Source organism: Heliangelus exortis, chromosome 31 (genome assembly GCF_036169615.1).
Source record: "Heliangelus exortis chromosome 31, bHelExo1.hap1, whole genome shotgun sequence".
Lineage (NCBI taxonomy): Eukaryota > Metazoa > Chordata > Aves > Apodiformes > Trochilidae > Heliangelus > Heliangelus exortis.
The window spans coordinates 1,332,210-1,352,392 of NC_092452.1; the positions used below are offsets into that span (position 1 = coordinate 1,332,210).

A 20,183-nucleotide genomic window follows, 5' to 3' on the forward strand; every position below is an offset into this window, starting at 1 on the left:
TGTTGCTGCCCAACACCCCCCCAGCAGATTTCTGTGATTTTTCTGTGATTTCCCTCCTTTTGGCCCTAAATCCGTGGCCCTACACCCAGATAAAACCCTCCCAGGGTGATGTTTGCTGCCTGCCAGGGCTGACACAACCTTGAAAAGCTTTTCCCTGCTGCCCTCAGAATTCCTGGGGGTTTTCCTGGTGTGGGTGGGAAACCACCCCAGCAGCACCCAACCCCCCCAGTTTAGGGGGGAATTTTGTGTCCCTCATCCCCCGGGGCTGAGCCTGGGGATGGAAACAGCAGCAGGAGGAGTGGCAGGGGCTGCTGTGGGGTGGTTTGGGGGGGGAACCCAGCATTCAGGGGGGGTTTGGGGTGCTCCTGTTTGGCAGTGGAGATCCTGCTGAGCCGGCAGAGGAAAGCAGAAGCCCTGAAGAAGCTGACAGAGGTGGCAGTGAGGATGTCAGAGGAGCAGCTGGTGGAGCTCCGGGCTGACATCAAGGTGAGACCCCTCCCCAGACCCCCAGACCCCCCCTCAGCTCTGCTGGGAATGAGGTGGGTGCCACCCCAGCAGGGCCCAGAGTGGTAGATGTGGTTTATCTTGATTTCAGTAAAGCATTTGACACCGTCTCTCACAGCATCCTTGTAGATAAGTTGATCAAGTATGGGTTTGGTGATCAGGTAGTGAGGTGGATCAGGAACTGGTTGAAAGGAAGGAGTCAGAGAGTTGTAGTCAATGGGGCAGAATCTGGTTGGAGGTGTGTGACCAGTGGAGTCCCTCAGGGGTCGGTACTGGGACCGGTGTTGTTCAATATCTTCATCAACGACTTGGATGAGGGTATAGAATGTACCCTCAGCAAGTTTGCTGATGACACTAAGCTGGGAGGAGTGGCTGACACACCAGAAGGTTGTGCTGCCACTCAGAGAGACTTAGACAGGCTGGAGAGTTGGGCAGGGAGAAACAGGATGAAATTCAACAAGGGGAAGTGTAGAGTTTTGCATTTGGGGAAGAACAACACGATGTCCCAGGATAGGTTGGGGGCTGAGCTGCTGGAGAGCAGTGTAGGTGAAAGAGACCTGGGGGTCCTGGTAGACAAGAAGATGACCATGAGCCAGCAATGTGCCCAGGTGGCCAAGAAGGCCAGTGGCATCCTGGGCTGGCTCAGGAACAGGCCCTGAGGTGATGCTGGGTGACAGCTGTGTCCACTCTGCCACCACAACTCATCTCCAGTCCCCTTCCCCATCGTCACCCCCTCCACCAAACACCTCAGGACATCTGAGTGCCAGGAGGGGCTTGGAAAAGGTTGTAGGATGGACCTTGGCCACCAGTGTGGGGAACAGGAGCCAGCAGTGTGCCCAGGTGGCCAAGAAGGCCAATGGCATCCTGGGCTGGCTCAGGAACAGCGTGGCCAGCAGGTCCAGGGAAGGGATTCTGCCCCTGTGCTCAGCCCTGGGGAGGCCACAGCTTGAGTCCTGTGTCCAGTTCTGGGCCCCTCAGCTCAGGAAGGAGATTGAGGTGCTGGAGCAGGTCCAGAGAAGAGCAAGGAGGCTGGGAAGGGATCCAGCAGAATTCCTGTGAGGAAGGGCTGAGGGAGCTGGGGGTGTTGAGGCTGGAGAAGAGGAGGCTCAGGGGAGGCCTCATCACTCTCTCCAACTCCCTGAATCCTGGAGAGTTGGGCTGATCCCAAGGGGATGAGGTTCAACATTCCAAGTGCCAGGTCCCGAATTTTGGCCACAACAACCCCATGGGGAGCTCCAGGCTGGGCACAGAGTGGCAGAAAGGGACCAGGAAGGTGACCAGGAGCCAGCAGTGTGCCCAGGTGGCCAAGAAGGCCAATGGCATCCTGGGGTGCATTAGAAAGGGGGTGGTTAGTAGGTCAAGAGAGGTTCTCCTCCCCCTCTCTTCTGCATTGGTGAGGCCACACCTGGAGTATTGTGTCCAGTTCTGGGCCCCTCAGTTCAAGAAGGACAGGGAAGTGCTTGAAAGAGTCCAGCACAGAGCTACTGAGATGATTAAGGGAGTGGAACATCTCCCTTATGAGGAAAGGCTGAGGGAGCTGGGTCTCTTTAGTTTGGAGAAAAGGAGACTGAGGGGTGACCTCATCAATGTTTTCAAATATGTAAGGGGTGAGTGTCAGGGAGATGGAGTTAGGCTTTTCTCAGTGGTGACCAGTGATAGGACAAGGGGTAATGGGTGTAAATTGGAGCATAGGAGGTTCAAGTTGAGTATCAGAAAAAATTTTTTTACTGTAAGGGTGACGGAGCCCTGGAACAGGCTGCCCAGGGGGGTTGTGGAGTCTCCTTCACTGGAGACATTCAAAACCCACCTGGACACGTTCCTAGGCGATGTACTCTGGGGGGCCCTGCTCTGGCAGGGGGGGTTGGACTAGATGATCTTTCGAGGTCCCTTCCAACCCCTAGGATTCTATGATTTCTGAGGAAATGATGATTTCTTTCCCTGACACACACAGAGCTGGGTGCCTGCTGGGAGGGAACCCCCAGCCCACCATCTCCAAGGGCCAAGCCTTTCATCCTGCTCCAGTTTCTTACTGGTTTTCTTGGCCTGCCACTTCCCCAAGTGCCCCATATCCTGATGGATTTGTTTCCTTGGTCCTTGTCCTTTTCCTTCCACTCCTCTGGTCTGGATTGGGCGAGTTCTGGGCTTGCAGAGTTGGGTTTGATCAGAAAATTCACTCTCAGCTCTCAGCTCCTAGGGCTGAGCCAAGTGATTAATCCTGATAATTCCCATCGTGGCAAACATCACCCTGAATCTTAATTGAAAAGAATTTGCTTTGTAAAACACTGACTCCAGAAAAAAACCTGAAAATTCAGGGTTCTCACCCCCTGCAGTGCAGGAACCCTCTGCCCCTTCAGCACCCAGGTTCCTTTCACAGACAAAAGGGTTTGGTTTGGTTTTTTTTCCAAGCAGCACCCAGCTCAGAGACCCATTTTGCCCCAGTTTCACCCCTTTTCTCTGCCTCTGACTGTGTTTTTGCCTTTTTTTTTTTTTTTTTTTTTTTTTTTTCCTCTGCAGCACTTTGTGAGCGAGCGCAAGTACGACGAGGACCTGGGGAGGGTGGCAAGGTTCTCCTGTGACCTGGACACCCTCAAGAAGAGCATTGCCACCTTCGGGCAAGGTGGGAGCTGGGGAGGTGCCCCCTCCCCCCTTTGCTGACCCCAAAACGTGGCAGTGGTGGGGGAGGGACAGATCTGGAGGTTCCTTTTGTCTCCGTGGTGGAGGGAGGGGTTGGCAGGGGCTGAGTCCCATCCCCAGGAGCCATCTCGGGGTGTTCAGGGGTGGCCTTGGTGACCTCAGAGGTGCTTCTTGTCCTCCATGGTTCCCTAATTCTGGTTTTCTCTTCCAGTTTCCCACCCCAAGAACAGTTACTCCACCCGCTCACGCTGCAGCTCCGGGGCCCCCCCGAGTGCTCCCACCCCGACCCCCGCACCCCCCACCTGTGCCTCTGCCACCTCCAGCCTTACCCCCCCCACCAAGAGACCCTCGTCCTCAGCAGATCCAACGGGGGGCACCCGGCCCCCCCAACCCTCCCGAGAGGTAACCAACCCCCCCATTTTTTTTTTGAGGGGGGGGAGGAGGGGACAACGACACCGGGATCCCGCAGCCCGCCCGCCGTGGTTCTGCTGTAGGATCCTTCAGGGGGGGGTTTTGCTTTCCCGTTTTTTCCCCTGGGATGTGGCACCCGGAGGTCACCTCCCCCCCCCCTTTCTCTCTTCTATTTCAGGGGTCCAGGAGATCTGGAGGGGGGCCCAGGACCCCGGGGCAGCGCCACACTGGGGCCCCCCCAGCCCCCGGGCGCTACGGCAGCGGCCACCGAGCGAGGCCGAGCCCGGGGCAGCCCCAGGGCAAGCAGCCCCCCCCGTCCCCCCCAGGACCCCCCCCCCTCCAGCACAGAGCCCAAGGGGCTCCCCCAACGCAAGCCCCGAGCCAGTCGCCAGGAAGGAGCCAATTCCTGAGACCTGGAGCTGCTGCCCCCCCCTCACCCCCCCCCAGGGAACGTTTACACTGCGCAGGTTTTGTGCCATTTGGGTTGGGGTTTTTTTTTCCCCTTTTTTCTTCCCTTCCTCACCCCCCCCTCCCCCACCCCCCCCAGATCTGCTTTGTGTTCTTCTCACAGCCCTGAGCAGGTCCAGGCTGCCCCCCCCCACCCCCTGGGTGCTGCCACCTCCCTCCTTTCCCCCCCCCCCCCCAAAAATCAGGCCCATTCCTCGTGCTGGCAGCGAGGAGGAGCAGGGACAGGGGGTGGGGGGGGCCCCTCCTGGGGGACAGGCAGGGAGCTGGCTCCCCCTTGATGTTGGGGAGGGGAGGGGGGCTCTGTTTTGCCCCCCCCAAACCCCAGCTCCTCTCTCTCCCTCAGTTTCCCTTGCCCTGGTGGCACCAGGGGAGGTTGTCACTGTCACCCCTTGGTGCCACCAGGGACTTTGAGGCTCTGGAGAGGCCAGGGGGGGCTGTTCTTGGGGGAGGGGGGGAGGTCCCAGGATTTGCTACCCTTAATTTTTCCCCCCCCCCCCCCTTTTCTTTAACTTTCTCTCAAGTGGGTTGGACACTGTCAATAAATCCTGGTGTTTCCTGCTGACAAAGCTCAGCCCCAGTCTGACCAGTACACCCAGTACCTCCCCACTGCCCCCTCCCCAAAAGGGACCGGGGGGGGGTCCCTGGGCCACAAATTCCAGGGAACCCTCAAGGGCTGAAGTTGATGGGGCTGTGGGGAAGTGACATCACACCTGCCTAATGACATCACACCTCCCTAATGACATCACACCTCCCCAGTGACATCACTCAAAAGCTGATGTCTCAGGGAGTCCCCCCAGCCCCAAAGAAGGGGACAGGTGGGTAATGCCCCCCCCCAGAGCTGGTGCTTCCCCCCCCCCCTCCATGTTTTTCAATTAAAAACCAATTTTAAGAGCAGGGGGATCCTGTCCCCCCCCTCCCGGGGTGTCCCCACACGGGGATGGGGCAAAGCACTTTATTGGAAGGTGACAATCTCTGGGGGCTGGAGGGGGACACAGTGCCCCTCAGGAGGTGGCTGAGGGGGGTCTGGGGGGGGGGGACACCCCCCTGGGTCACTGCTGGGCCAGTTTGGCTGCCTCAGCCTTGATGAGGGCAATCAGGTCCTGGTTGATGAGGAAGACAAAGCGGAGGCTGGCGATCTGCAGGGGGAACAGGGGAAGGAGTGGGATCTGCAGGGGGAAGAGGGAGGGGGGGACCCCCAGGACCACCCCCCAGGCCTCTCCAGGACCCCCCCGACCCCCCCGACCCCCCAGGCTCTCACCTCCACCACGGAGTTGTTGTTGAGTTTCCACTTGTTGCCACCCAGCACAGGGCGGCCGTCGATGTAGATGGGGCGCCGGCCCTCGTTAGCAATGAAGAAATCCCCATTGTTCTTCAGCTTAATGACACCTGGAGGGGGGGGGGAAATGGGGTGAGGGGGGGGGAAACAGTGGGGAACAAGGGGAGGGGGAGCACAGAGCAGCCCCCCACCCCCTGCCCCCTCCCTACCCTGCTTGCGGGAGATCTTCCAGGCGGGTCCCTCCAGCGCCAGGTCCACATCGATCTGATTGTCCTTGGTGGCTCTGCCCAGAGTGATCTGGGGGAGCAGGAAAAGGGGGAGGGGAGATCGAGGGGGGTCCCCTGGGTGGGTGGGGGTCCTACAACACCCACCTCCCCCTTTTCCCTCCCCCCCCCAGCAGTGCTCACCTCCCGGGAGCGCATCAGGTACCGCACCATGCGGCCCCGCAGCACGGCCAGGGTCTGGCTGTCAAAGTCTGGGGAGCTCATCCCTGTGGGAAGAGGGGGTGAGAGGAGGGACAGAGGGACAGACAGAGAGCTGAGGGGACAGACAGACAGAGACAGACAGACAGACAGATAGACAGACAGCCCCCCCCAGCTCTCACCTGTGATGCTGTCAACCAGAACCTGCCACTTGTGCAGCTCCTGCTCCAGCTGCCGGATCTCCCGCTTCTGCCTCCGGTCAGCCACGGTCAGCTCTGGGGAGAAGAGAAGGGTTGGGGGTGCTGGGGGGGCACCCCCTGGGCTGGGGTGGAGGGGGGGACCCCCTGGAGCCTCCCCCCACCACCCCCACTTCAGGCTGCCCAGGAGGAACAAGCTGGACTCACCGTGCTCCAGCACCTCATCCCGCACATCCCTGCGGAGGAGAGGGGGCAGGATGAGACAGTGCCACCCCCCCCCCCCTCAAAAAACCCTCCTTGGGGTTTTCTCCCAAGCCAGTCCCACCCCCCTTCTCCTCCCCAGCCCCCCCAAAACCCCTCACTCACTTGAGTTTGCTGTCATCCAGCATGTCCTCAGCATCCGAGAAGTTCAGGACTTGGTCTCCCTTGGGCAGCGGCTGCACTGGAGGGAGCAGGAGAGGAGGGAGTGAGAGGGACAGGGGACAAGGGGGACAGGGGACAAGGGGGACAGGGGACAAGGGGGACAGGGGACAAGGGGGACCCCAGGGACCCTTGGGGCCTCACCAGTCTGGTCCTCCAGCAGGTAGTACTGCTTCATCAGCTGCCAGTGGAGCTGCAGGGCCTTGGCAGTGCGGGAGGGGTAGAAGACGTCGGGGTGTTTGTGGAGCAGCTCCTGGAAGGTGTCGAGGGTGGGCTGGCTGGTCTGCGGGGGACAGAGGGGACACGTGGCACCGAGGAGACCCTGACAGGAACCCCAGCCCCCAGCTCACCCCCCCCCAAAGCTCCTCTCCCCCCTGGCTCTCACCGATCCCACTTTGTTGAGCAGCTGCTCCTCGGCTTTGCTGAAGAGCACTTTGCTCTGGATGGCAGCGATGGCCTCGGGGTGCAGCTGCCTCATGGCTTGGCAGGCCAGTCTGGAGGGGGGGTGGGACGCAGTATAAGACCCCCCCTCCTAAAAGAAAAGAACCCCAAACAGCTCCCCTCTGCCCCTCGGGCCCTGCCCCAGGCTCACTTGGAGATGATGGGGTCGTAGAGCAGCGCGTACCAACGCTCCTGGATCTCCCGCAGGTTGAAGCGGCAGCTGAACTTCACCCCCAGGTGCACTGAGGTCAAATCGTTGGTCTGGAAAACCCCCCCGGGGTGAGGGAGGGGTCCCCAGGGACCAGGGAGGAGTTCCCAGGGGTCAAGGAGGGGTCCCCAGGGGTCAAGGAGGGGTCCCCAGCCAGCCCAGGGCTGTTACCTGCAGCACGGCGTTGATGAGCAGGAGATCGTCCGCAGGTTTCCAGCGCCCCAGGTCCTTGGTCACCTGCAGGGGTTGTTTGCTTTTCTTCATCCGTTTGGCCAGGCCTGGGGGTGGCACAGGGCTGGGGGCCACGGGGACTGTCACTGCCTTGGAGACCTGGGGGGAGGGAGGGCAGAAATGAGGGGGGGGGGAAGGCAGCGATGAGACCCCCCCCCCAGCCCCTGTTCCTGATGGACCCTGAAGCTCTGCTGGGCCCTGGGCATCTGCACCCATCCCCAACCAGACCCTGTGTGTCCCCACTGCTCCCCGAGTGTCCCAGATGGTCCCTGGGTGTCCCTGCTGGTCCCTGAGTGTCCCAGATGGTCCCTGGGTGTCCCAGATGGTCCCTGGGTGTCCCTGAGTGTCCCTGCTGCTCCCCGAGTGTCCCAGATGGTCCTTGGATATCCCTGCTGGCCCCTCATTATCCCTGCTGCTCCCTGAGTGTCCCAGATGATCCCTGAGTGGTCCCAGATGGTCCCTGGGTGTCCCTCATGGTCCCTGCTGCTCCCTGGATGTCCCAGATGATCCCTGGGTGTTCCTGCTGCTCCCTTATTATCCCTGCTGCTCCCTGGATGTCCCCACTGGTCCCCAAGTGTCCCCTCTGGTCCCTGAGTGTCCCAGATGGTCCTTGGATATCCCTGCTGGTCCCTCATTATCCCTGCTGCTCCCTGAGTGGTCCAGATGATCCCTAAGTGGTCCCAGATGGTCCCTGCTGCTCCCTCATTATCCCTGCTGCTCCCTGGATGTCCCAGGTGATCCCTGGGTGTCCCTGCTGCTCCTTGGGTGTCCCCTTTGGTCCCTGGGTGTCCCCACTGGTCCCTGAGTGGCCCCTCTCGTCCCCGCTGGTCCCCGAGTGTCCCAGATGATCCCTGGGTGTCCCCTTTGGTCCCTGGGTGTCCCCTCTGGTCCCCTCACCTTCTTCTTCTCACTGGAGGAGGGTTCACTGCCCGAGCAGCGCCCGGGTTCGACCCCCCCAGCCCCCTTGGCCCTGCTGGAGGACTTGGCCAGGGAGCTCTCTACCAACTCATCATCAAACTTCTTCCTCTTGATGAACCTGGGAGAAACGAGAAGGCTCCGAGTCCCCCCGTGCCCTCCCCTCGGGGGTCCCCCCTCCCGTCCCCTTCCCCTCTCCCCACGGTACCGGGAGGAGCTGCGGCGTTTGGGGACGGCGCCCGAGGCCGGGGCTGAGCTCCGCTTCTGTCCCGCCAGGGACTCCTCGTCCTCGGAGCGACTCGTGGCGCCCGACGCCATCAGTCCGGAGAGCAGCACGTCTGGGGGGGGGGACAGGGACAGGGGAGTCCCCCAAGTGTCCCCACGGGACACGCTGCGGAGGGGACACGGCGGGGACAAGCGGGAGGAGACGGGGACAAGGAGGGGGGGGGTGGGGATGGAGGGTGAGGGGGTGCGGGGGACGTGGGAGACAGCGAGGGACACGGGGGAGGGGGGGACACGGGGTGGGGGGGGACGCGGGGAAAGGGGACGCGGGGAGCCCGTGAGGGGATTGAGGGACAGGGGGAGTCCCCGGACAGCCCCCCCGCCCCTGGCAGCCGCTGCCGCCCCGGCCTCACCATCCCCGGGCGCGGGAGGCTCCGAGCGGTCCCCGACGGCCCTCGGCTCCGGAGCCCCCATGGAGGGCGCCGCTTCCGGAAGGGGCTCTGACGTCATCAGCAGGCGCGGCGAAGCCCAGGAGAGCGCCGCCATTTAAAGGCTCCGTGTGGGAGGCGCCATCTTGGTTACGGGCAGGGCCGCGCCCCCTCCTCCCTGAGCCGCCGGGACCGGGGGAGCAGTGGCCGAACCCGATCCACGGGCGAGGAGAGGGACGAACCCCTTTGCCCCAGCAGACAGAGCTGACCCCGGGCCGCGGCAGCGCAAACAGGCACACCCATAATGGCAGCTTCCCTCCGCCACACCCAACATGGCGGCTGCCGTACAACCCCCATCATGGCGGCTGCCGTACAACCCCCATCATGGCCTCCCCCATGTCAGGCTGGGCGGGACGCGGGCCGTGGAGGGGGCCGTTGTTTTTATTGCGTTAATTTCTTCACCGTCGTGGGCCCCGTGGGGCCCCGTGAGCCGTCCCGTGTCCCCCACGGGCTCCGTTTCCCCCCCCCCCTCGTGTCCCACGCGTGTCCCAGGGCTATGCCGAGCTGGGGGCCGTGCGGCCCTCGCCGGGGTCCCGCGGGTGGGCGGCCCACTCGCGCCTCTGGATGGTTCCCGTCTTCTCCTCCCGGAATTGCTGCCGCTCCTCCCGCGGGATTTTCACCGCGTGGTACCGGGGAACGGCGGGGGGGGCGCGGGCCCGGCGGAAGAAACCGAACTGCGGGGGGGAGAGGGCGGTCAGGGACACGCGGGGACATCCCCGGCTGCGGGTGACACGGGACGGGCTGGCACGGAACGGCACGGCAGGGAACGGCGTGGGGTGGCACGGGTCACATCGGGTCACAGCGTGTCACAGCGTGTCATGTCACAGCCAGGTGGCACAGCATGGCATCGTGTGCTGGGGACATCGTGTGACAGCCAGGGTCCCACAGCATGGCACGGGATGGCATGTCACAGCGTGTCACAGTGTGTCACATCACGTCACATCGTGTCACATTGTGTCACAGCGTGTCATGGCACAGCCCGGTTAGCACGGCATGACATGGCACAGGATGTCACATCACACCCAGGGTGGCACTGCATGTCACATCATGATGTCACATCACGTCACATCAGCTCATGTCACGTCACAGCCAGAGTAGCACAGCACAGCACGGGCACAGCACAGAATGTCACACTATGTCACAGCCAGGGTGACACGGCATGGCACAGCATGGCACAGTATGTCACTTCGTGATGTCACGTCACGTCATGTCACATCATGTCACATCACAGCCAGGGTAGCACAGCACACGCACGGCACAGAATGTCACCCTATGTCACAGCCAGGGTGACACGGCACAGCACGGCATGGTACAGTGTGTCACTTCGTGATGTCACGTCATGTCACATTGTGTCACATCATGTCATATCACGTCACATCACGTCATGTCATGTCACGTCACAGCCAGAGTAGCACAGCACAGCACAGCACGGCACAGAATGTCACACTATGTCACAGCCAGGGTGACATGGCACGGCACGGCGTGTCACTTTGTGATGTCACATCACGTCACAGCCAGGGTAGCACAGCACAGCACAGAATGTCACGTGATGTCACAGCCAGGGTGACACAGCATGGCCCAGCATGGTACAGCGTGTCACTTTGTGATGTCACGTCACATCACATCATGTCACATCACGTCATATCACGTCACATCACGTCACGTCATGTCACGCCACAGCCAGGGGTAGCACAGCACAGCACGGCACGGCACAGAATGTCACATTATGTCACAGCCAGGGTGACACGGCACAGCATGCGTGTCACTTTGTGATGTCACATCATGTCACATCACGCCACGTCACGCCATGTCATGTCACATCACAGCCGGGGTAGCACAGCACAGCACAGCACGGCACAGAATGTCACGTTATGTCACAGCCAGGGTGACACGGCACGGCACGGCATGGTACAGTGTGTCACTTCGTGATGTCACATCACGTCACGTCACAGCCAGGGTAGCACAGCACAGCACGGCACGTCCGGGTGTCCCAGCCCATCCCATCCCTGTGCCAGGGGGAGGGGACACGTCCCCCCCCGCCACGTCCCCTCCCTCACCTTCCAGAGGACAAGGACCAGCAGGGCCAGCACCAGGACCCCCGGCCAGCACGGCCAGCAGGATCACCCACCAGGGGACACCCCCGGCCACTGCCACCCCCGGGTCCAGGTAGATGGAGACGGAGATCTGGGGGGAGAGAGAGGGGGGGGGGGGTCAGGGGGTGGCAGGGGGAGGGGTCCCAGGGGGGGGGGTCTGGGTTTGGGGGGGGGGTGGCCAGACCTGCGTGGTGGCGTTGCTGAGCACCAGGTTCTTGATGGACGATGTCACCGAGACGCTGGCACGAAGGATCAGCTCCACCGAGGTGACGGTCAGGTACTCCTGGGGGGGGACAGGGGGTGGCTCAGCCCCCTCCCTATCCTGGGGGTCCCCGTGCCGGGGGTCCCCATCCCCCAGGCTCCATCCCAGGGTTCCTGTCCCCATCCCGAGGGGCTCATCTCGGAAATCCTGTCTGGAGGTCCCCAACCCCCACATCAAGGGCTCCGTCCTGGGGGGTCCCCATCCCAGGGCTCCTGTCCCCATCCTGGGGGTCCCTCTCCCCAGCCCAGGGGTCTCAGGAGGGGGTCCTGCCCCCAGGGGGCCCTATCCCCACCCTGATGGTTCCATCCCGGGGTCCCATCCCTATTCTGGGGATATCCCTGTCCCCATCCTGATGGTTCCATCCTGGGGGTCCCCATCCCCATCCTGGGGGTCCCATCCCCATCCTGGGGGTCCCACCCCTATCCTGGGGGTCCCCATCCCCATCCTGGGGGTCCCACCCCTATTCTGGGGGTCCCCATCCCCATCCTGGGGGTCCCATCCCTATTCTGGGGGTCCCCATCCCTATCCTGGAGGTCCCATCCCTATTCTGGGGATGTCCCTGTCCCCATCCTGCTGGTTCCATCCTGGGGGTCCCACCCCTATCCTGAGGGTCCCTATTCTATCCTGGGGGTCCCACCCCTATCCTGGAGGGTCCCATCCCTATTCTGGGGATGTCCCTGTCCCCATCCTGGGGGGTCCCATTCCTATCCTGGGGATCCCATCCCCCATCCTGGGGGTCCCATCCCTATTCTGGGGGGTCCCCATCCCTATCCTGGGGGTCCCTATTCCCATCCTGGGGGGGTCCCATCCCTATTCTGGGGATGTCCCTGTCCCCATCCTGCTGGTTCCATCCTGAGGGTTCCATCCTGGGGGTCCCATCCCTATCCTGGGGGGTCCCTATCCCCATCCTGGGGGGTCCCACCCCTATCCTGGGGACGTCCCTGTCCCCACTGCGGGGGTTCCCTGTCCCCCTGGGGGGGTGAAGCCCCCCGGTACCTCCAGGAAGCTGCTGTTCCACAGCCTCCCCCGGGGCCCTCAGCACCGCAGCGCGCTCGAAGTTGGGGAGGGGGCAGCGGAAGGTGTGGCAGCGAGCGGTGCCCTGGGCACAGTCCTGGGGGAAAAGGGGGGGTCAGGGCAGCCGTACCCCAACACCGGGGGGCACCACAGAACGGGGGCACCCCAGGATTGGGGCAAGCACAGAGCCAGGGGCACCCCAAAACCAGGGGCATCCCAGGATGGGGGCACCCCAGGACCACGGCGCCCCAGGATTGGGGCACCACAGAACCAGGGGCACCCCCAGGATTGGGGTAGCCCAGTATTGGGGACAGCCCAGGACCGGGGCACCCCAAGATTTGGGGCACCCCAGGACCAGAGTCACACCAGGACTGGGGCACTACAGGATTGGAGCACCCCAAGACCGAGCATCCCAGGATTGGGGCACTCCAGAAGCAGGGGCACCCCAGAACCGGGTCAGCCCAGGATTGGGGCACCCCAGGGACCAGGGGCACCCCAGAACCGGGTCAGCCCAGGATTGGGGGCACCCCAGGACCAGGGAGCTCCCCAGGACCAGGGGCACCCCAGAACCGGGTCAGCCCAGGATTGGTGCACCCCCAGGACCAGGGGCACCCCAGAACCGGGTCAGCCCAGGATTGGGGCACCCCACTCACCAGTGTGACATTCCTCCTCCTCTCAGAGGGTGCCGGCACCCACCAGGACCCCGCGGGGGCCCCCCCGAAGGACTCATCCTCCCCCGGTGGTTCCTGGGAGAGCGGGGGGGGGGGGGGCAGAAATGAATAGGAGGGAACGGAGGGGGAGAACGGGGACCCCCGTGTCTCCCCCCCCGTGTCCCCCCCGTGTCTCCCCCGCTGCGTGGCCGTACCAGGGCGAGGCGCAGGGGGGTTGGCGGGGGGGCTGCAGGCTGCGCGGTGCCCCGGGGGGGGGTCACCAGCTCCAGCTCCAGGGGGTAGAGGAGCCACTTCCCATTCTGCAGCTCCAGCGGCCACTGCAGGGGTGAGCGCGGGCCGAGCCCGGGGAGCGCAGGACGGGGCCCCGAGTGGCGACCTGGGGGGGGGGGGGTAAAGGGGCAAAAAGGGGGGAACAGTGAGCGCTGGGGGCTCTGATCCCCGACCACCCCCCCCTCCTCTCCGCCGCCCCGATTCACGGCTGCCACACCAACACGGACCCCCCCAACCCACGGACAACCCCGCAAGGACCTCCCGGACCACGCTCCACACGGGGGACACCCCCCCCAACGCCCACGAACACCCCTCACCCCACCCCCCCCAGCCCCCCGACCCATGGCTGCCCCCCGTATGGACCCTCTGACCCTCGGACCCCCCCCCCACGGACTCCCCCGACCCACGGACACCCCTTACACTGAGCCCCCCCCAGACCCCCAACCCCCCTCGGCCGCCCCCCGCACGGACCCCCCCCATCCCCAAAACTGCCCCAACCCGGCAGCGTGGAGCAGGAAGGGGGAGCAGAGGGGTGACCCCCCCGACCCCCCCCCCGCCACTCACCGTCACCTCGAAGCTGACGGCGCTGCCCACCTCCCTCTCCCTCCGCACCGCGCTCTCCCCCCGCACCACCCCGCCAAAGAAGAGCTGGGGGGGGCACCGCCACGCTGCGGGGGGAGAGGTGGGGGTCAGGACAGCCCCACGGACACCCCCCTCCGGACCCACCACCCCCCCCACCCAGGGACCCCCCCCCTCGCTCACCCCGTCACGGAGAGCACCAGCTCGATGACCACCCGGGCTCGGGCGACCACCGGCTGCAGCCCCGGCTGCTCGCTGATCCTGGGGAGATGCCGGGGGGGGTTTTAAGAAGGGGAGGGGGGGCAACACCCCAAGTCCTCCCCTCCAGCAACCCCATCCCCCCCCCCCCAGGCTCACGTGGACAGCGCGAGCTCCACCGCCAGGTCCGTGGTCTCGATGGTGATGCCCAAAGTGCTGAGGATGAGGAAGAATCGAACCTGGAATGGGGGGGGGAAGGGAGGGTGAGGGGGGAGCCGGGTCAGGGGGGAGGGGGTGGGAGAGGGTGGGGGGCAGCCCCTACCTGTGCTCCGCGTTTCAGGGGGTTCCCCAGCTCGCACTCCACCTCTGAGCCGTTCTGGTTGGCCAGGCAGACCACCGGCTTCTCCTGGGGGGCACAGAGCTGAGCCCCCCGCTGCTGGGGAGGGGGGGGGGGGGGGACACCCAGCCCTCTGCACCCCGGCACTGAGCCCTCCGGGACCCCCGACACCCCGGGGTTATCCCCATCCCGCAGTGTTCCCCCCGGAACGTCCCCATCCCCCTGCCCATCCAGGACCCCCCCCCATCTCGGCACCCTCAGCACCCCCCTCCCCAGGACCCCCCCTCCCCCGCACCGAGGGGGTTCGGCTGTCGAAGGGGCGCAGGGCGGAGTAGAGGAGCTCGGGGGGGAGGGTGGCAGAGAGCAGAGCCTGGTGGGCATCGTCCCCGTCCCTCTGGGGGTCCTGGGGGTCTGAGGGGAAGTTGGTGACCAGGATCTCCAGGGCCACATCCTTCTGGCCGCTCATGGCGAAAATGGCAGTGCCATCCTCAGCCCTTGGGGACAGAGACACCGTGAGGAAAAAAAAAAAAAAAAAACCAAAACCCAAAACCATAGGGTGGCCCCAACACCCCCCTGTAGGGTTGGGGGCCCGATCCGCCCCCCCCTCACCGGGGCAGGGGGAGGAACTCGGAGTCCCCCAGGCGGGCACAGAACTGGGAGCTCAGCTGGAGGTTGCTCTGGCAAATTTTGTCATCCCCGCAGCCCTGCTTCAGAAAATGCACCTGGGGGGGGACACACGGGGACATTCCAGCAGCCCCCCAACGGGACACTGCACCCCAAAACAGCGGGGAGGGAGGAAAGGACCGGGGGGAGCGGCCGAGTCCCCACCTCGGTGCGGTGGCTGCTGGGGGGCTGGGGGCTGAGGGCGGGCAAGAGGGGGGGGCAGAGAAGCCCCCCGGGTCCTCCGCAGCCCCCCCCCGGCTCTGCCGCCTGTCCCCGGCTCCCTGGATGCCGTAGGCGAGGGTGACAGCGATGGGACGGAGCTTGTCGTGGATGTTGTCCTGCGGGGGGGGATATGGGTGAGGGTGGGGATGGGGAAAGGGATGGGGATGGAAGAGGAGGATGAGGATGGAGGTGAGGTGGGGATGGAAATGAGGATGAGGATGGGGTGGGGATGAGGATGAGGATGGGGTGGGGATGAGGATGAGGATGGAAATGAGGATGAGGATGAAGATGGAGGTGAGGTGGGGATGGAAATGAGGATGAGGATGGGGTGGGGATGAGGATGAGGATGGAAATGAGGATGAGGATGAAGACGGAGGTGAGGTGGGGATGGAAATGAGGATGAGGATGCGGTGGGGAGGAGGATGAAGATAGAGGTGAGGTGGGGATGGAAATGAGGATGAAGATGGGATAGGGATGAAGATGAGGATGAGGATGGAAATGAGGATGAAGATGGGATGGGGATGAACATGAGGATGAAGATGGAGGTGAGGTGGGGATGGAAACGAGGATGAAGCTGGGATGAAGATGAGGAAGAAGATAGAGGTGGGGATGGGGATGAGGATGAAGCTGGGATGGGGATGGAGCCGGGGTGGGGGACAAGGACCCACCTGGAGCTGGAAGGTGGCGTGTGACAGACCCGGGAGTGCTGCCGGGGCAGCTCCAGCGTTCCCGAGATTTGATGCTCGGGATCCGAGGGTCGGCGGCCCAGGAAGGCTCCGCGGGGGGGGTGGCCCAGGCGCCGCCGCTCCGTGTCGGCGTCGAACACGAACTCCAGCACTGAGGGCAGAGGGACGGGGGGCGATGCTGGGGGGTCCCTCCCCTCCCACCCGGGGGGCCCTGTGTGTGTGTCCGTGTCCCCCTCCCACTGCCCGGGCCCCCCCCACTCACCCAGGTGGGGGCTGTAGCTGGCGGGACTGGCTGTGTAGCTGAAGCAGGCTTGGACGTCCACGCTGGTGGGAGGACACAAACGGGGGGGGCACGGGGTGAAACAGGCGGCACCCCCCTACCCGGCCGTGCGCCTGGGGAGGGGACAGCAGGTGACACCCACCAGATCCCCTCCTGGTGCCGGCAGTTGCTCTGCTCCAGGTCGATGTTGGGGGGGGTCAGGGGAGATGTTCCTGGAGACGTGGACAACGGCCGGGCCCTGCCAAGGGGTGGGGAGTAGGGGGTGCTGGGCTGGGACCACCCAGAGGCACCCAGAGCCTGGCACAGACCCGGCACCCACCCTCCCCGCGGGACCCCCGACCCTGCTCGGGGACCCCCCTGGGTCAGGGGATGCTCTGGGAGAGTCTGTAGGGGGGGTCCTGTGGTGGTGGGGGGGGAATGCACCGGGATGGGGATGGTCGGGAACGGGAGGGGGGAGGGGGGCTGGGGCAGAGCCTCACCTGTAGAGCACGACGCTGTCTGAGAGGGACCCGACGAGCAGGTCCGGGTAGAGGTTCCCGTCCACATCCAGGCCCCCCGAGAGCGAGTACCCAAAGGTCCTCACCCCCCACGCCCTCCCCGTCCAGCACCTGGGGACAAGGCGCTTGTGACACCGGCGAGAGTCGGGGGGGGGGGCGATGGGCGATGTCTCCCCCCCCCCCCCTTCCCAGCCCAGTGCCCCCTCCTCACCTGTGCCGGTTTGGCCACGATCCCCAAGGTGCTGCCGTGGTAGATGAAAACTTTGCCGGCGCCGTCGAAGGGGGCTCCAACCGCCAGGTCTGGGGGGGGGAGGGGCTGCTCGAGGAGGAGGAGGTGGGGAGACCCCTCCCAGGACCCTCTGTTGGATGCAGCCCCCGGTATCACCACCCCCTCCCCACCCTGGGGCGGGCTGCTGGATGTGGCCCAGCCCACGGGGACCCCCGATCCCCCCAAACCCCCCTGACCCCCCCCCCCCCGAGCTCCTCACCCTCGAAGCCGTCGTGGTTGAGGTCTCCGGCGGCGCTGAGGGCGATGCCGAACATGGATCCGCGGGTCCCCGTTGAGGCGCAGGGGGGTGGCAGAGTCCCAGCGCCCCGCGGGGTTGATGTAGACGTAGGCGGCCCCCCCGATCTCTTCCTTGCGCTCGAAAAAGTGGGGGGGCCCCCACCACCAGGTCCATCCAGCTGCGGGGACGGCGGCTCCATCACCCCCAATCCCCGCAGAGCGAGGGATGGAGCCGGGGGGGGGGGGGGGGGGGGGGGATGCTCTGGCACCCCGGGATTATTAGGAGGGGGGGGGGGGGGGGAGGAAATTCGCCTTTCCCGGGGGGAGGGGGGTGCCCCCCCCGGGCTCACCCGTCACTGTTGAGGTCCAGCACGGCGACAGCGTGTCCGAAGGCGGAGGTGAGCTGGTGGCCGGGCAGGACAACCTCGGGGACCAGGCGGTTGGCGCTGTCGCGGCGCAGGATGAGCACCGCCCCGGTGTGGTTGGCGCGGGGGGCGCCGGTGACAAAACTCAACTCCCGCCGCCGCGTCAGCCCCGCGCCCGAGTCCACCGAGAAACCTGCGTGGGGGGGACACGCAGGACACGCACAGGTGTGTGTGCCCACCCGACACCGCCCCCCCCCCCACCCCCTGTCCCCTCCCTTCCCCCGACCCGCCGTCTGTCCGTCTGTCTGTCCGTCCCCCTGCTCGGGTGATTTGGGGTGGGAGTGGGAGGGGGCGGGCTGGGGGTGTCTGTTCGTGCCTCAGTTTCCCCGATCTGCGCTCCCTAAGAGGAGGGCAGGACTTTGGGGTCCCTTCCCCAGCCCTGGGCCAGGGGAAGCCAAAAAAAAGGGGGGAGGGGGGGGGGGCAGAGGCTGCCGGGGGGGAGCGAGGCCCAGCCCCTCCCCGCGGTGCCAGAAGGGAAAATTTTGGGGAGAGAAGGGGAAGATTTTGGAGCCAGAGCAGCAAGACCCAGAGCAGAGTGGTAGGGGGGCTAGGACCACCCCACCCCCCCCCCGATGGAGAGAGCAGCCCAGAAGGGTCTGGACCCCCTCCCCACATGCAATCGCTGCAGTGCCCAGCCCCCCCTCCCCCCCGCAGCCCCCCCAAGCCCCCAGCAGGATGCAGCCGCTCCCCCCCACGGGACCCGTGCACCCCCCATGCAGAAACATCTCCGTGGGGAAAAGGACACGGACAGTGGGGTGCGGGGGGGGCCACGCCAGGCTCTGCATCCCCCCATTTCCCGGGGCGTTCCCTCCTCCCCCCCCCCGCCCAGCTTGGCGCTGCCCCCCCCGCAGCCCCAACACGGACACAGGACACAGGACAGGGGTGGGGACAAAGCAGATGGGGGGGGTTGGGGACCCCCACCCGGGGGGGGTGACAGCCACAGGCATTTCCTTGGTGCTGGGTGGCCCCAAGAGGGGTCCCCGGGCCGAGGATTTGGGGGGCATGGGGGGTGGATGCAGCCACAGGCGTGCACGGCTACATGTGCAAGGGGGGGGGCAAAGACGAGCACGAGGAGGGGGGGCACGGTGCAGAGGGAGGGGTGCTGGGTGCACACAGGGTCGGCAGAGGGGGGGGGCACATAGGGGGTGGGGGTGGGGTCTCCTTTCCTCTCTCCCTCCATGGACACGGGGGGGGTGTATACACACACACCGGAGGACACATCCACGGGGGGGGGGGGGGGTGGCACACGGGGGAGGGGGGGGGGGGGGGCACACGCTACCAACCCAGGTAACTATTGTGGGCCACGTCGGGGGGGGCGCCGGGCACCTTCCTCGCCGGGCTCAAGGGTTTTGTAGATCAACTGCTCGGGGTCTGAGCTACCCACGTTTGTCACAAAGAGGAGCCCTGCGCCGGGGGGGGGTGGGGAGTGGGGGAAAAAAGAGGGGGGGGACGTCAGGGGAGGGCACACGGCCGGGTCGGGGTGGGAGCCGGGCGGCGAGGCCAGGGGATCCCGGTGGAGGGGGGGTCCCCTGCTTTGCCATCGCAGCCGGGCCCCCCCGTACCCAGGTAGCTGTTGGCAGGCAGGGGGATGAGCGAGGGGTCCTGGTCCTTCTCGCCCCCCGCCTCGTAGGGGCCGTCGTCGTAGCGCAGGGGGTCGAGGGAGCTCTGGTTGAGCAGCTCCACGCGCAGGGTCCCTGCGGAGTTGGGGGGTCAGAGGGGGGGGGGGGGGTTGGGGACCCCCTGAGGAACCCCCGCGGACAGAGACGTTGCCCCACGGCGCTGTGCTCAGCCCAGGACACGCCCCGTGGCATCCCGACACGGCGGCGCACACGCGTGTGCAAGGGGGACACGCGCGCCCAGGTGTGCGGTCGTGCACACCCCCATCACGCGTGAGCACAGGACACGCAGCGCACGGGCACCCTCACGCAGCCCGTGTGCACACACGCGCGCTCACCCCCCACACCCCACGTGCGCTCACCCCCCACGCGTGTGCAGACCCCCACGTGCAAACCTGGCCCCCCCAGCCTTGCTCCCCCCCCCTCACCACTCCCGATAGGGGGTCCCATCCACCCCTCCCCCCGGCCCCTGGGGAGGTTCAGCCCCCATCCCCAGGTTGGGGGGGGGGGGGTGGGTGTCCCCCCCGTGTCCCCCTCCTCACCCTTCCAGTTGTAGGTGCCGGGGGCTCCCAGCAGGACGTAGCGGCGGTCGGGGCTGAACGCTGCCGCCAGCCCCTGCTGACAGGTCCCGAAGCGATCGTGGCCCTGGGGTCTCCCCTGGCAGAATTTCCACTCCCCCCCATCCAGCTCATCCCGAGCCCTCAGGTCCTGGCTCAGCACGAAGCAGCGTCCGATCGCGTCCCGCGTCTCCAGCGGCTGCCGCACCCGGTGCCGCGCCTCGTACCGATGGGCGCAGGTCTGTGGAAGAGGGGGGTCAGGTAACACCTAGGGACCCCCCACCTCCCTCCTGTGCCCCCCCAGTCCCGCTGCTCACCACGATCTTTCCGCCGGGCCCTTGGCTCTTCACGCTCACCCCCAGCCACTGATCCTCTTTGCTCTCCCGCTCCAGGTCCGCTGCGGGGGCAGAGGGAAACCTCAGCCCGACGGGACCCCCAGACCCCCCCCTTACCCCCAGCTCCACCCCACCA

At 65.3% G+C, this 20,183-nt stretch overlaps 3 protein-coding genes across 5 annotated transcripts in view; 1 reads left to right on the forward strand and 2 right to left on the reverse strand.

Moving 5' to 3' along the window:
- SPATS2 (spermatogenesis associated serine rich 2) overlaps positions 1–4,581 on the forward strand; it is a 29,506-nt gene extending 24,925 nt beyond the window's left edge. For all 3 annotated transcript variants that reach the window (XM_071729453.1, XM_071729452.1, XM_071729454.1), the window contains exons 11-14: positions 377–486; positions 3,019–3,121; positions 3,350–3,540; positions 3,728–4,581. In XM_071729453.1, coding sequence (XP_071585554.1) covers positions 377–486; positions 3,019–3,121; positions 3,350–3,540; positions 3,728–4,126 — 803 coding nt within the window. In that variant the 3' untranslated portion in view covers positions 4,127–4,581. The remainder of the gene's footprint in view (positions 1–376; positions 487–3,018; positions 3,122–3,349; positions 3,541–3,727) is intronic.
- Positions 4,582–4,900: 319 nt separating this feature from the next.
- Positions 4,901–8,913, reverse strand: MCRS1 (microspherule protein 1). Its single transcript, XM_071729595.1, has 14 exons — positions 8,763–8,913; positions 8,336–8,465; positions 8,110–8,248; positions 7,153–7,311; positions 6,925–7,034; positions 6,718–6,826; positions 6,477–6,615; positions 6,279–6,354; positions 6,120–6,148; positions 5,898–5,990; positions 5,701–5,783; positions 5,503–5,590; positions 5,276–5,403; positions 4,901–5,153 (listed from the first exon to the last, which is right to left on the reverse strand). The coding sequence occupies exons 1-14, from the start codon at positions 8,893–8,895 to the stop codon at positions 5,067–5,069; spliced, it is 1,503 nt and encodes a 500-aa protein (XP_071585696.1). The 5' UTR covers positions 8,896–8,913; the 3' UTR covers positions 4,901–5,066.
- A 245-nt stretch (positions 8,914–9,158) lies between these two features.
- Positions 9,159–20,183, reverse strand: part of ITGA7 (integrin subunit alpha 7) — an 11,727-nt gene continuing 702 nt past the window's right edge. The window contains 34 exon segments of the mRNA XM_071729370.1: positions 9,159–9,511; positions 10,895–10,930; positions 10,932–11,021; positions 11,115–11,213; positions 12,189–12,221; positions 12,223–12,303; positions 12,860–12,952; positions 12,955–13,203; positions 13,206–13,253; positions 13,712–13,804; positions 13,806–13,815; positions 13,910–13,987; positions 14,084–14,163; positions 14,247–14,330; positions 14,557–14,755; positions 14,871–14,983; positions 15,090–15,146; positions 15,149–15,262; positions 15,815–15,837; positions 15,840–15,983; positions 16,095–16,156; positions 16,255–16,350; positions 16,592–16,698; positions 16,700–16,720; positions 16,821–16,909; positions 17,098–17,167; positions 17,169–17,267; positions 17,269–17,293; positions 17,465–17,672; positions 18,823–18,868; positions 18,870–18,943; positions 19,102–19,233; positions 19,698–19,953; positions 20,030–20,170. Coding sequence (XP_071585471.1) covers positions 9,332–9,511; positions 10,895–10,930; positions 10,932–11,021; positions 11,115–11,213; positions 12,189–12,221; positions 12,223–12,303; positions 12,860–12,952; positions 12,955–13,203; positions 13,206–13,253; positions 13,712–13,804; positions 13,806–13,815; positions 13,910–13,987; positions 14,084–14,163; positions 14,247–14,330; positions 14,557–14,755; positions 14,871–14,983; positions 15,090–15,146; positions 15,149–15,262; positions 15,815–15,837; positions 15,840–15,983; positions 16,095–16,156; positions 16,255–16,350; positions 16,592–16,698; positions 16,700–16,720; positions 16,821–16,909; positions 17,098–17,167; positions 17,169–17,267; positions 17,269–17,293; positions 17,465–17,672; positions 18,823–18,868; positions 18,870–18,943; positions 19,102–19,233; positions 19,698–19,953; positions 20,030–20,170 — 3,330 coding nt within the window. The 3' untranslated portion in view covers positions 9,159–9,331.

Excerpts from the sequence above, each read along its gene's own strand:
- MCRS1 (XM_071729595.1), bottom strand. The coding sequence starts at position 8,895 with ATGGCGGCGCTCTCCTGGGCTTCGCCGCGCCTGCTGATGACGTCAGAG. Across the intron at positions 7,035-7,152 it reads TCATCAACGCCGTGCTGCAG|ACCAACGATTTGACCTCAGT; the intron begins GTAACAGCCCTG and ends GGGGTTTTCCAG. Across the intron at positions 5,591-5,700 it reads ACCTGATGCGCTCCCGGGAG|ATCACTCTGGGCAGAGCCAC; the intron begins GTGAGCACTGCT and ends CTGCTCCCCCAG.